General features: G+C 35.6%; 3 protein-coding genes across 7 annotated transcripts in view; 1 reads left to right on the plus strand and 2 right to left on the minus strand.

Moving 5' to 3' along the window:
- Positions 1 to 1,891, minus strand: part of ppid (peptidylprolyl isomerase D) — a 9,427-nt gene extending 7,536 nt beyond the window's left edge. The window contains exons 1-2 of the mRNA XM_073820003.1: positions 1,750 to 1,891; positions 942 to 1,082 (exon numbers count right to left, since the gene is read on the minus strand). Of these exons, the coding sequence (XP_073676104.1) occupies positions 942 to 1,082; positions 1,750 to 1,834 (226 nt within the window). The 5' untranslated portion in view covers positions 1,835 to 1,891. The remainder of the gene's footprint in view (positions 1 to 941; positions 1,083 to 1,749) is intronic.
- A 2,292-nt stretch (positions 1,892 to 4,183) lies between these two features.
- Positions 4,184 to 5,933, minus strand: LOC141288101 (protein SPMIP2). Its single transcript, XM_073820213.1, has 5 exons — positions 5,846 to 5,933; positions 5,500 to 5,729; positions 4,547 to 4,596; positions 4,276 to 4,390; positions 4,184 to 4,207 (listed from the first exon to the last, which is right to left on the minus strand). Exons 1-5 carry the CDS (start codon positions 5,931 to 5,933, stop codon positions 4,184 to 4,186), a joined length of 507 nt encoding a protein of 168 aa, XP_073676314.1.
- A 2,503-nt stretch (positions 5,934 to 8,436) lies between these two features.
- The window catches only part of rapgef2b (Rap guanine nucleotide exchange factor 2b), a 148,598-nt gene continuing 141,638 nt past the window's right edge, over positions 8,437 to 15,396 (plus strand). For all 5 annotated transcript variants that reach the window (XM_073820043.1, XM_073820046.1, XM_073820047.1 and 2 more), the window contains exon 1: positions 8,437 to 9,005. In XM_073820043.1, coding sequence (XP_073676144.1) covers positions 8,937 to 9,005 — 69 coding nt within the window. In that variant the 5' untranslated portion in view covers positions 8,437 to 8,936. The remainder of the gene's footprint in view (positions 9,006 to 15,396) is intronic.

The raw sequence follows: 15,396 nt of genomic DNA on the forward strand, positions 1-15,396 counted from the left end.
AAATTAAATTGCAAAAATTGTAACATAATTCATTACATTTCACAATTTACGTAATATAATCACACTATTTTTTTGATTACTTTTAGATTGACCTTGTTTATCTTGTTTATCATATATATTTAAATAGGATAATCCTGTACCATATTGATTGGTTTCATGAGTTTAATGAAAAGCTAATAATTCAATCATACAAATGTAAATAATAAAATACTTACTAAAGAAAGAAATATTTTATTTGTTTATCTGCATGTCATGTGACAATTCATCAACATCAGAGAACTGTGAACATGCACACAATGATAATTATGATAATTATTAAAATACTTTAAATAAAAATGTTATGTGAAAGAGTTTAAGAGAAAAAAAATTGGGAATCCCTGCATTACATGTAAATAAGACATAATGTGAATTTGAATGTGCCTGAAAGACAAAAGCCTTTCAAAGACATGGTTGACTAACCTACAAAGTGATCATCAACAGTTGATGCAATGTTGAAACACTTTATAACCTGAAATGATTTTTGTTGCCACCTGACTTGGCTATTCTTTGTGTAAATGAAGACTTTCTGAATGTGTAAAAGCAGTAGGCAATTTTAGGGAGTTTAGGGAGAATCAATAAATTATGAATAATTTATTGCTATTGTCTTGTGTAAATAATATGTAATTCATGAAAAAGTAACTGTAGTCTGGTTACGAGTATTTTCAAATGTAATAGAAACTAATTACAAGTACTTCATCTTTGGAATCTGATCACGTAATCCAGATTACATTATATGTAATCAGTTACTACCCAGCTCTGATTATATAGTACAAATTTCCATAAATCTTCCAGGCCTAGAAATTACAATTGCCTGATTTCTCCAGGTTTTCCATGACTGTGTGAACCTTGCACATTAGATCATTACATGCGTCTCCATGGAAACGGGAGGTCAGGATACTCACTGCGGTGAAATGGACAACCCTTGAAGTGCAGTGGTTTTCCAGTGCTTTTACCAATCCCTTTCTCGCCTGTACAAAGAGCACGGAAATTCTCTGCCGTTTTAGGGACCACATCAGCGAAGAGCTCAAACACTATACGGCCAACTGCAAAAAGATAAAAACAGCATTAATGAATTATCAGATTACTTCAATTATGTCTGGTTATGTTGTTGATATGACATATTTTGACTGGTGTTATATTTATTTATACATTTTATTTGAATTCCTAAGCATATAATCAAATCTGGCCAATCTGACCATATTGAGTCTGCTCTTCATGCATCAATAAAAACCTAAAATCTCATTTGCAAAGGGGTTACTATCAAAAGAATATAAATGTGCAGAGCTCATCTTTTCTTATATTTAGTGTATTTTTGTAGTTTGGATGTTTGTTGTTATTTAATAATACTGACAAATTGTTTTATTACTGAAACATTTTCGTTAAAGAAAGGTGAAAATGAAACACCTGTAATATCTCTTATGTTAAGCGAAATGTGATCAACTATTTAAAACGATTTCAAACTTGATTCACGTGACATTAATGTTTTAATCCACATGAAGGGGACAAAACAACGATTCGTGTATAGTACAACAAACACTCAACGCCATACAATGGCAAAATAGCAGAATCCACACTGTCTTTCTAAATAGTTTGATTTCAGTGCATCTGATTCTTTCTGTGTCTTTCTTCTGAGCATTTACAGGCATGTGGCAGAACACTGGAGCATGCAGTCATTCAGCTTCTTTCAAAAGGAAAATAAGAGATCCTGACCTCTTTCATCACCGATATCTACGTCAAAGAATACCCGAGGCTTGTCTGCGTTTCCAGGCTTGGCTACAGGAGTTGGGTTTGACATTTTCTGTGATTTTGATAAGAAAAGGGGTCCTAGACTGACTGGACGGGTAACTCGAATATTCTCTGAAAGGAAAGCACTAGTAAAGTTGTAACTGAAGCATATGTGGGCATGTAGCGCCCTCTGCTGCTCTGGAGTCTAGTATACTGAGGCGCTGCAAAGCTTTGTTTGGAAAATATACCTCACATATACGATATACAGCTATTCAGTCAGATATTTATGAAGACATCTTCAAAACCAGGCAGAAGTAATTCCATACGTCACCCTTTTAGAGATAAATAGCACAAGGTATAATTGTGCGTATATTTCCTGTCAGAAGCATGATATGTCAAGTTTATAATTGTTACTTATCCACTTTATTTGTCTCGTAAAACTGGGTGCGTCCATCTGTACGTTTAATGGGTATGGCAAACTATTTTTTGATATAGGAAATAGCTTGTTTTGTGCTTGATATTGCAAATTGGTATGTCTTACCATTTTATTTTAATGTATTATCCTAATTGTGAACAGTTTGACCATATATTGCATGTTGTTAGAGGGTTTGCACTTATGTCAAGATTTGGTCAGCTACCCGGATAATATGAACGGCCATATTTGCGATACCCGGATGTAAACAACAGCATGGTTTGCAGTCAATGTACCACTGAATATGTTGTTCTGCTAATTTATATTGTCTAAACCATGAAAAAACAAACGTGTGGAAGATGCTAAATCATATAGAGAAGGACTTAGTGAGCAGGAAAGAGTGCAATATTTTGACAAACTAAAGTTAATAGGTGGTAAAGACACGTACGAGGAGGACACGTACGTTCCTGCTTAATGATTAATGATATTAGTCTAATATTTCACCTACCTGACTGGAAATTATAAGAACAAACACAAATGTTGTCAAGATTCCTGCCTGGAAATCCTGGTTTAGTTTGGCCAACCACAAACGCCTTTTGTTTCTCAGACAGTTTCACTCTTCTCCTTGATTTGTTATAATGTTTGGGAGTCTAAATTACTTTAAATGTTTTCCCCAGTCCGACTGATTAGTACAGCCCAAAACATGACAATAACTGACCGTTTTTCAGCAGCAATAATCATCAAAATTAGTGAGTTCCGTTTGGTTTAGTGGCATTGTTTACGTTCAGTCCCGCCAATATGGCCGACTGTTGATGTTTTGTGAAAACACACTATTGGTGGCTTGTTAAAACTACAAAATCCAACTGGAATAGGTCCCAAAACACACTACAGACATTAAATTGGTTTTAATGGAAACTGTAATGTGCCTGCTGGACTCTACTGGTAAGTTTTTTGCATTCTTCTCTTTGATTTGTTATAACTTTTGGCAGTCTATAGTACTCCAATTTTTTCCCCGGTCCGACCGATTAGTACAGCCCAAAACATGACAATAATTGAACATTTTTAGCAGCAATAATTAGCAAATATGCGTTTTGTTTGGTTCAGTGCCGCAAGTATGGCCAATTGATGGCGCATCACAAAAACACTCAATATCGGCTAATGAACAGGAATTTTCTCCCATAAGCTTCCTTTCGTGTTGAAGAATAAGGTGAATAGCTGTGTTACTGAACAATCGATGGTCTTTGCAATCAATGGTTTTTGCCACAGATTTTTCTAGTTTCATTATAAAAGACACTTTTGGCTCAAAGACAATAATACACTATTGTACCTAATCATTTGTAAAATCCCAGGTTAGATTTCCCCGAAAATTGCAATCATTTAGAGCTCAAAAAGTCCCAAAAAGTGAGAATTGCAGCTGAACAAGGTCACGTCTGTTCTTCTCAAGATACTGGAAATGGCTGGAGTGGGGTGTGCACTATTATTAACTGGGATTGAACACTGATAGAGAAAGGATCATATATAAACCTCTTTTAGCTGCAGGATTATTGCTTTCTAGCTCTTATCGACTGTCTGAATCTAGTGACCCTTGTCAAAGGATTTGTCTTGTTATTATTGAGACTTTACCAGCTCCTGACAATTTAAACCACAGATATGAAGTAAACTGCTTTGTTTATTTACTTTTTTGTAAAATTTGCATTCATTTGGGACTAAATATTCTGGTACTAGCGACAAATATAATAATTTAATGTATTATAATTTATTTTTCAATGTAGGCAAATGAACCAAGAAATGAACAATACAGCAAAAAACATTTAATGACCACAAACTAAAAGTTCAAGAATCATTCAGCTTAGTCCTCATGTCATATTTCAGAGCTGATCCATATCTGTGAAAAAGTAATGCCGGTTGTGCTTTCTCAGTATGCGTTGACTGTGTTTACTGCAGATAAGGAGAAGAACAAGAGAGAATGTTTAGTGTAATGTTAACTAACTCAAGATTACACAATATTCAGATACTGAATGCCAGTTTATTCTTAACATAACAATCAGGCTGTGAGGTTATACAGGGTGAGGAGTGTGTATCATTTGTTTATATCTCACCTGGTTAAGCGGGAACTGCTTGTTGTCGTCCTCGCTGTAGGTATCATGTGCACTGTGGTTCCAAGCAAGCTTCCCGCAGGTTGGTTGTTTGTCCCGAAACTGGGACTGATTCTGCCTGTGTGCAAGCATTGAATTATTGATTACTATAGGAGAAAAGCTTCCTCTCCATCCACTCTACCCATTTCCTGCCAGTGAAACCCATCACCATCTAGAGTAATAGAGGGAGCTGGATGTAATCTAACCCTTCTCTCCCTGGTTACTGGTAGCTCACCATGGGCTGTGAGTCACTCTGTTCTGCATGGCTGATTGAAATCTGTCAAGCTGACACAAAAGAGGGGGAAAAGTATTTCATAATTCAGACACATACAGCATCGACACAAGTTGTCTATTCAGATTTATTTTAAAAAATACATGCATTTTAGACAAATACATAAACTATATAGGCCTAGTTATACTCTTATCTTAGAAGAGACATATTGTATATACACATCAGCAACTATATTTCAGAATTATTTACACCACCGTTCAAATGTTTAGGAATGCTGTTTATTTGATAAAAAACAGTAAAATATTGTTAAATTATGAAAAATTATTACAATTTTAAAACATCTGTTTTCTATTTTCATATAGTTTAAAATGCAATTTATTCCTGTGATGCAAAGATGATTTTTCAGAAATTATTACTCCTGTCTTCAGTATCACATGATCCTTTAGAAATCATTTTAATATTCTGATTTGCTGCTACAGAAAAAGTTGGAAAATGTAAAACATCTTACTGATCCCAAAACATTGAAAGGCAGAATTTATTTATATTTATGTCTACAAATATAATAAGGGAAAATAGCGTTAGTTTCACTTTTTACAACGATATTTCTCGTAGGTTTATTTTTAAATATTCAGTTTCTATACACATATTGTCTAGGCCACAAAAAATAAAGCTATTGAACATTTTAACCCTTATCCACATTATTCTTCAAGATGAAAATAGGTCTATAGGTGAGACTTCCGCTTCATTAGCCGCCATACGGAAATAACAAGAAGAATATGGGCAGTAAACGGTAAAACAGTTTGCATTACAATAAATAAATAAATAAATAATAACAATACAGTTTAATGAACACACACTGACCATTTGTGACAATATGTGCCAAACTTGATTGATCTAACCATTGTTTCAACAAAAAGAAATCGTAAGTAACTTAAACATATAGTCTATATAACAACCTCATATTGTTTGTTGTTGATGCGAGTTGGTCTGTTGAGTGCGGTGGTGTATTGCAGGCCCCAGCCCAGTTCTCCAACGTAGCCGTGTTTCGGTAACGGCGGGGTAGCGTGCGGTGCAGGCCGGAAGAGGTAGCTGAGATCACTCGTGGCATCTGGAGATAACGGGCCGATTCCAATACTGCGGGGGAAATAGTCTATTTTGGGACGGTAATCTCCAATGCCGTCTGGACCTAGATATGGCACCCAAAAAGATTACTTGATTCACATTAGTTAACTTACTAATGATTACATAAAGTGTCCTACTCGTAAAGTTTCTAGAGACATTCATAAATAACGTTAACGTTACCTGTGAACAGTATTCTCTGTCCAGACGAGCTCTGAGTTTCTCTGTCTGCTTGAAAAGGTGTAGTGTCCTGTTGTACTCTCTTCATCATTTTAACTTTGTTCAAACTACATTGGTCTTAAAACTGTTGCCAGATCTTTGAAATATCAGTAAGCGCATCTCAGCGAGTGTAAAACAAGCCCTGGGCAGGAGGTCACTCAATCAGTCACTCGCTCGCTCACGCGCCGTTGCCATGGAGCGGTTGGTCTCCACGGAACCAGTGTTTAGTCGGGATGTATTATAGCTATTATATGGATTATTTATTAAGCTAAAGTCAGTCAACACGGATTTTATTTAGTACATAGAGTATACATTTAAAACAATCCGCCTGATGTATAGTTCTTCTTAACGTCAATAATAAAACAAAAATCAATTTACATAAAATTGATAGACTAATAATAATAAATAAATAGCCTATGTACCAATAAACAAGCAGACAAGCAGACTGATTGATTAAATAATAAATAATTGAAGGAGTACTATATATCTGAAGTCTATTGTGTAAATCTACAAATAAATAAATAAATGGATCATGGGTTTTGATTCTTTCAGGGAATAGGCCTACATGAGATGATAAAAAGTATATGGCCTACTTGCAATGCAATATGCACTGCAGTTGCAAAAGTTTGGGATCAGTAAAATTTGTAAATGTAAAAGTCGCTTATGCTCATTAAAGTTGCATTTGTGTGATCAAAAACACAGAAAAAAAAATATGAAAAGCTGAATTTTTCAGCAATATTACTTAAATCTTCAGTGTCACATGATCCTTAAGAAGTCATTTTAATATGCTGATTTATTGTCAATTTATTATCAATGTTGGAAACAGTTGCACTGCTTAATATGTTTTTGGAACCTGTGATACTTTTTTCAGGATTCTTTGATGAATAAAAAGCTAAAAAGAACAGCATTTATTCCAAATAGAAACTTTTGTCTAACAGTGTCAAAGTCAATTAAACACATCCATGCTGAATACAAGTATTAATTTATTTAAAAATAAATTGACTGACCCCAACATTTTGGACACTAGAGTATATTGTTAGAAAAAAAATGTGTTTTTTCAAAGAATCCATAAAAAAGTATCACAATATTAAGCAACACAACTGTTTCCAACATTGATAATAAATCAGCATATTAGACTGATTTCTGAAGGATCGTGTGACACTGAAGATTGGGGTAATGACACTGAAAATTCAGCTTTGTGACAGACACATTTTAAAGTGTATTCAAATAGAAAATCACAACTTTAAATTGCAATAATATTTCATAATATTACTGTTTTATATATATATATATATATATATATATATATATATATTTATATTTATATATATATATATATATATATATATATATTTATTTATTTATTTATTTTGGATTATTAAAAACATTAAAAATCTTGTTCAGTTTGTGTAAGTAGCTTTGGATAATAGCATCTGCCTAATGCATAAATGTAATGTAAGATTTGACATTACCGCTTTATAAATGCAAAGAGAGTATTTGTTTGTAGAAGGAAACTACTTCTCAAAGCAAATCAGCAAGCATTAAATATTTAATATTCAAACAATGTTTTTAAACCGGTTTGCTTTTGTTTATATAAAAATAAGGCTTTAGTTGAGTCTCAGATAACTGATTTCCATCTTCATGGAAGTGTCATATTATAAGGTTTAAGAAGGTGCATTTTTATCATTACTGATTCATCTTTTGTTCCATTTTAACCAGCAATGAACTAACAACAATTGCACTGGTAACATCTGTGAAGTTGTAAGTGCCTAAAATAATTGTTGATTTATTTTAGAACCGTCACCAGTGCAGACTGTCTAGATTTAGACAGATTTGGTAAAAGGCAAATATGAAAATGTTCTATTATGAATAGATTATGAGTATTATCTTATATCATATCATATCTATCAGTGGACATATTTCCACGGGTGGGAAAACACAAAGCTTTCTTTTGAATAAGTAACAGATGGATTTCCATGATAAAACTATAGATATATGCGACCCTGGACCACAAAACCAGTCTTAAAAATACACTGCATGGGTCAAATTGACATTTTTTTTCTTTAAATCATTAGGATTTTAAGTAAAGATCATGTTCCATGAAGATATTTTATAATCCTATCGTAAATATATCAAAGCTTAGTTTTTGATTAGTCATATGCATTGCTAAAAATTTAATCTGGACAATTTTTAATGCCATTTTCTCAATATTTGGATTTTTTGCACCCTCAGATAGTTGTATCACGGCCAAATATTGTCCTATTCTAACAAACCATACATCAATGGAAAGCTTATTTATTCAGCTTTAAAAATGTACTCCAGGGACACATATAATAACAAAATTAAAGTAAAAAGAAATATGCATTTCATTTCTGGATTATCATTGGACTCAAAGACGTAAATGAACTCAAAGATCGCTATAACGTCTTCAGCCAGTGGATGGAGACAAAGCACTATGTGTTGTGGGTAAATTGTTCTGTGGGCGCTTTATTGTGCTGAATGGACTCGCCCATGAAACCTCTTGAGGCGGTCGGTCACCATGGTGGTGGCTTACAACAGCGAGTCCAGACGGCAGACCATCCGTCGCGTTTAGACGCTAAAACACTATTTATAAATGCTGCCTTTGACACTCCGCTGCTTTGCAAATGGCTTAAAATGGACAATCACCCAGCGCATGGATTGCACATTGTTTTAAAATGGAAAACTGAAGAAGATGGAATAGCGAACAGGGGACAAACGGAATGCTGACAAATGCACTCGTCTGCGTAAAACACAGACGTACCGCTTGCCTGCAAAAACCTTCCATTAACACAGAATCGCCTGTCAAGTCCCAGTTGAAGCTTCAGCGGCTGGAATAGGAAAAGCAGACTGTCTGGTTTTGTAGGATTGGGACGAGGGACAGTAAGAGAGCTCCTGGCTTAGGCTGTGGCCTGGGGACAGGCTCTCCTCTGCAGTTGCTGCTATATAAAAACGTTTCTGGACCACTAAAAAGCCACTTGTGAGATTCGCTTTGGATTATTTGACTTTACTGTCGTGCGCGATTGTTTTGAAAACCATGGCGTCCTATGTGGATAACAGTTTTCGGCAGGCGGTGATGGTGAATCCTTCAGACAGGACGCAACAGGTCAGAAGACAGTCTTTTAAATCATTTATTATGTGCACTGTTGGCTGCTAAATGTTACAGTATGCTGCATGACTGCTGTTACAAGTATCACATGCATCATGCTTTTCTTTTATAGTGTTGACAGTGCAACAGTTTCTTTTTTAGTATACGTAGCTTAGGATATGAAAAGAATAGGTATGAATTAACATGCATATATGTATATAATTGTCTCCAATCAGCTTATGATGCACGGGCTTCACTGCTTTTGCAGTCTATTACATAAACACGAAGCAAACTTTACGTCTTTCACAGCTACACTTGCCTTGTCATCTCGGCTTTGGGTCGGAAACAGTGTAACATTACATACAGCAGTGGCACTGCGTGGTGTGAGACAAAACTGACTTTTAGCTATAGGCTTTTAAGTGCAAAATATTGACCTACTATTCTTTGAAAGGCATTGCGATGACATTTTGCCTGCTATAGTCTCCACCCTTTTACGTGGCTCAGCCGGCGACCGAGATCTGTATTATACGGCTGTCGATGTATGTAAAAGTCGAAATGTATTTGCAGTTTAGTTTGTGTTATTTTTCCCCTCGAAGTGTTTGTATTGTCTGTGATGATTTGGAGAAACTACGAAAAATAATCGATACTAACGAGACGGGCACTTAAAGTGACAGGCTGCTTTGTCAGACATAAAAGACCCATTGATTCTTCCACTGCACATCTGGTTAATTTGATTTTGCCCTCTATTTTATCTTAGGTTACAATAATTCACAATAATTGTGTTTTTTTTAACTAAAATTCACCGAAGGAGATCAATATTTCAGGTGAATTTGATGTCATTGTTATCATTCAGTGAACATGATTCGTGTTTTGTTCGAAAACGAATCAGTGTTTGATTGAATCATAAAGCAAACGATTCTCCAATTCTCAGGGTGGCACTGAATGAACAAAACATCTCTCACAAAATGAATGAACAAGAAGTCTGATGCACATCTAATATTTGGGGGGTGCTTACGAAAATTATGTTGCTGTATTTGCCTTAATTGAGTTTTTCAAATATTGTGAGTTTGCTGTGAACCTGGGCCACAAAACCAGTCATAAGGGTCATTTTTTTTAAAATTGAGATTTATACACAATCTGAAAGCTAAGTAAATAAGCTTCCATTGATGTATGGTTTGTTAGGAGAGGACACTATTTGGCTGAGATAAAACTATTTGAAAATCTAAAATCTGAGGGTGCAAACATTTTTAAATATTAAGAAAATCACCTTTGAAGTTGTCCAAAGAAGTTCTTAGCAATGCATATTACTAATCAAAAAGTTTTGACCTGTACAATGTATTTTTGGCTATTGCTACAAATATAGCCGCTACTTAAGACTGGGTTTGTGGTCCAGGGTCACATATAGTCAGGTTTTTAAAGCAGAGAAGCAGTCACATGTTCAGAGAGCGAAAGTGATTCAGTGCATGGAAGTGAACAAGAATGACTCGTTCACTTTAAAGATTCGTTCACAGACAACACCACCAGTCAATACTAATTAAATAATGTGTCGGGCACTTGAGGTGAAAGGCTGTCAGACTGAAAATAAGCGATGCTATTCTTTTTCCCCCTTTCTGGTTAATTTGATTTAAGACCGTTTTTCCACTTTAATGGGTTACAAAGATTCTCCTACAGATTATGTGGGTTTTGCTGAAAATAGCCGAAGCGGCTCAGTGTATGAATCCTCAGTATATTATCATACAATAGACATGAATAATTGCAAACCGGCCGGTCTGCTTCACATACGCATGCTATTAATCACACAGTAATCTTATAATCACACAAAGTTCCTGTTGTTTAGAAATAAACATGTTCGCTCATTAAGCCTTTCACATCAGATTGAGCCTCGAGACGTAACAAACTGATTGTGAAAGGACTATTTTGGTGCACTGGGGATCTAATGCATGAGTTGTTTGTGCCTGGATTTAAGCATTGCAGACAATAGAGTCACTTGAGGGTCAGTATGGTTTTCATTAGCGAATGCAACTCTGTACAGCTGCATTTCCTAAAGATTACGTGATATTCCATGTCTGCTCCCATCGAGTGATGGAGCCTTTAAATCATCCCGGGTCACCTCAGAGTCTTTATTCAGCAATCCCAGTACTTCGGGCTGGAGTGGTCAGCATGTGTGTGTGAGTTGGGGAATACTGACCCCTGAAACCAGAATGCACCGCACCTTAAGTTCACAATTGAAACATTCACTTGCTAGTTCATAGAATATAGCATGATGTAATCTCGGTCAGTTCATGTGGATTGAAAGGAGCTGTTCCATGAAGTGGACTTTAAGACACCCTTCAAGTGTAAGGACTTCGTTTTAGGGAATGACGCAGGCTGTTCTAATGGAGCTTGAAGCTCATTATGGCTTAACGGCAACAACCTCAGCACAATGCATTAACTTGCTGATGGATGGTGTAGATCCTAATGGGGCAAAATGTTCCCCAGTTGGACTAGGCGATATGGGGGGAGTAGTGAAGGGTATAGCTTCGACAGACTTTGGGATGCTATTTTGGAAAGCAGATGGGTATTCAGGGGTCAACCAGATCATAAACAGGCTGATGGGACTTTGTGCTTTGACCTCAATGAATCCGTAGATCAAAGTGCAGGAGGGCACATCTCTTATTGTTCCTAAGTATTAGGTAAACAAACAAGCTAAATATAACCCTTGGCGTCAGAAGACAAAATTTGGCTTTTTTTTTTTGATGCCCACAAGGAAGCAGGTCATCCTGGACTGATGGTTTCCTTCCAAGCTGCTTCCTTCCTTTCTTTCACAGTGAGAGGAAGTGCATCAGAGGGTTGTCAGAGCTTGACAGAGCTTAAGAAATCCTTTCTCTTGTTTGTTACAAAAAAAAAATCTTCCCGCTCCAGTTCCTTTTTTTGTTCTTCACTAATGAAGCTTTGTTTACACATATGTGCCAGTCAGTGAGCTGCAGGTGGCATATGATGAATCTCTGTCAAGAAAATGTGTAGACTGTATTTCAAAATCAATCAGTTATCTTTGACAAAAGAAAAGCCTATTAAAAAAATTCTTAGTACCACAGAATTGTTTTATTTAATTTTTAAAAATACATAACTCAGTATTATAGTGTTTTTACAGATATAAAATATCTGTTTTCTATTTGAATATATTTTAAAATGTAATTTATTCCTGTATTTTTATTCCAGTCACATGATCCTACTGAAATGTGTGTGTGTGTGTGTGTGTGTGTGTGTGTGTATATATATGTTAAAAACTGCTGAGTAGAATTTTTCTGGTTTCTTTGATGAATGGAAAGTTCAGAAACACAGCATTTATCTGAAATATAAATATTTTGTAACGTTAAAAAAAAAAATCCGTCTCTAAGCTTTTGATTTTATATAAATGCTGATCTTTCTATTCTAAAAATGTACTAAACTGTTTTAAATAATGATAATAATAATAAAAATGTTTCTTGAACAGCAAATCTGCATATTAAAATGATTTCTGAAGGATCATGTGACATTGAAGACTGGAGTAATGATGCTGAAAATGTAGCTTTAATCAAAGGAATAAATTACATTTAAATAGAAAGCATTTTTTAAATAGTAAAAATATTTCACAATATTACTGCTTTCACTGTATTTTGAATCAAATAAATGCAGGGCAGAAGACTTCTTTAAAAACATTAAAAATCTTCTTGTGCAAAAATGTTTGACTGGTAGTGTATAAAATCAGTCATCCTAATACTGGCTTTCACAATGGTGTTATAAATATATTGTTTTGGAGTAAAACATGCCTTGGATATGTTTTACCAAAAGCATCAATTTTACAAAAAGCTGTAAAGAAAAATGATCTAAACATGATTCAACAAATTCAAAATCTGTCGACTGTTGTCTGGCCATTCTCAGTGTCTAAACACGTTTTTGTAGTTAATGGTACCTTTTAAACACACTGGCAGTAGAACTGCTATTCTTATAGCCTCGGGTCTTGCTTTTCTTTGTTTGTGAATTTTTACATAGCCGTCTTGTTCAGTGTTGTTTTTGACAAACATCTTAGATTTAGTCTTAGTCTTAGTCTTTTGGACTAAAATACTTCTTAGTTTTAGTCAAATTTTAGTCACTTCTATATGTGATAGTTTTAGTCCAATTTTAGTCGACGAAAAGTCAAAAAGGTTTTAGTCTAGTTTTAGTCAAAAAAAGGGAAAAAGTAGTCTTTTAACAAATTAATGTAGGTCAGTAAGTATTTTGCTGTTGGGTAGTGTCACTTATATGTTCTGAAAATAGCAGATCTATAGTTCAACACAATGTGAGCTTCTGGATCGACTATTTTCACCAATAATTACAATAATGAATGAATGTTTTAGAACATAAAAGACAAACAAGGATGGAATGCTAAAACGGCTTGCCATACTAGTATAGCAAAGAGTATTTAACTGTTACTGCTAAAACGGCTTGCCATAGCGTCAGATACTTTTTAAGTTAATTGGCATGCACAATAAGCGGAAATGTCATGCATTTTAAACGTCTGACGGACCACCCACTAACATTTTCGTCTATTCTCGTCTCGTCAACGAAAACTCACACACGTCTAGTCATGTTTTAGTCATCAACGAGCCATTTTTTATCTCGTCATCGTCTCGTTATCGTCATGAAAAAAAGTGGCGTCAACAAAATGATTTCATCATCGTCATCGTTGACGAAAACAACACTGGTCTTGTTCTTAGTCTTCTTGCCAAGTGAAGTCACATTTCACATGGTTTGAATGGGGAGTCATTGCCTTGACAGAAGTGGTTGGACACATACAGTACATACACAAGCGTGCGTGAACAAAGAGTGGTTTCAATGACATCTCCCATCTCAGTTTACACAGGAAGAATAGACAAACCGCCTGGAGAACATAAACAAATGATGACAACTGTCGCGTTAATATCAGAGCATGTGGCACGTCTTTCTTCTCCTCTGTCGCTGGCTTGTGTGATATTATTCTTTGGTAATGTATAGCCTGTGATGGCTGGTTGTCAAAATGATTATGGAATTGCATTGGTAACTTCCGGTCTTATTGGGCTATTTCCAGTATGATGAGGTCATTTGACCTTTTGATTTCATGCCAAATGATGCTTGGCATATGTTAAAATTGGCCAGCCACAAGGTTCCTTTGTTTATTTAAAAGTAAAATATGAGGAATGCCTAATGGCTGAAGTGGGAATTTCACTAGGATTTGGAAGGCAAATGAAATGTTTTTACTGGAGCATTCCAGTCCAGTTATTGCTGGACCAACAGCATTTGACTGTGCGTCCGTTTGGTAGAAAAGTCTAATGAGCACATCCAATGAAGTGCAATGCAATATTTGAATGCACCAGTGATCATCACATACTTGATTTAATGACAAAATGCTCACAAGCTACAGTTGGTCACAATACTTTGTGTTGAACACTAGTTTTCTGTTTATAGCAGTTTAAAATTGTTCTACTGTTCAGGGCTGGACTGGGACAAAAAAAGGGCCCTGGCATTTTTGCTTAGACCGGCCCACCACAATCAGTCAGACACAACCAACAAGTACACCATGATGATTAGGCCAGCCCAGTGTCAGTATGGAAAATGAACCAATGGGCCGCTGTCCCTGCTTTATGGGCCGGTCGTTGGCCAATTAAAAAAAAAAAAAAATTATATCGACCAGCCCCCAAGTGTGTCGGCCCACCGGGCATTTGCCCGGTATGCCAGATTACCAGTCCAGCCCTGCTACTTTTTAAAGGTAAGCGGACCATTTGCACACGCTTACACTTCTGAGATTTTACAGAGAAATAGACTGCTTGTAAAATATTGATGTGATTTGAGGAAAAACCACACCTGCTTATTTAGTTGCTTTTGTTCAGTTCAATTCATTTTGCTTTCCAACTAGGGAGGGCAATGAAGAAATGTAATAGCTTTGATTCTTCTTAATGATTCTGGTTTCTTATCGATTCCATTAACTGGACTTAATGAAAGGGTCAGTGAATAAGTGAAGAAAATCTCTGACCCGATAGTGTTAGTGAGTCACTAAACCAATAGCTTGTGCCACAAGAATGACTTCTGAGTCATCTTGACTGATTCATTAAAAGAACCAGTTCATTAGAGTCATTAATATGCAAATCTGACACCACTGGTTGTGCTGTATGTTTGTTATTGCATGCAATCAGCGATCATCACATCCAGTTCAGACTGCAAGCTCACAGCTCAGATAAAAAAAAAAAGACAAAAATAGCAATAGCATCTGCATTCTGAAAAACGTTAAAATGCTTTTGAAATCAAAATTGCATTTATTTGGCTTTTAGTATGAATATGTCAGCCTTAAGGTTATCTATAAGCTAGTGTGCTCCAAAACAATGACAAAATTCGCATTTACACTATATAAGCATTCAAAGCTTACATTCTCTAACTT

This window comes from Garra rufa, chromosome 16 (assembly GCF_049309525.1).
Source record: "Garra rufa chromosome 16, GarRuf1.0, whole genome shotgun sequence".
Lineage (NCBI taxonomy): Eukaryota > Metazoa > Chordata > Actinopteri > Cypriniformes > Cyprinidae > Garra > Garra rufa.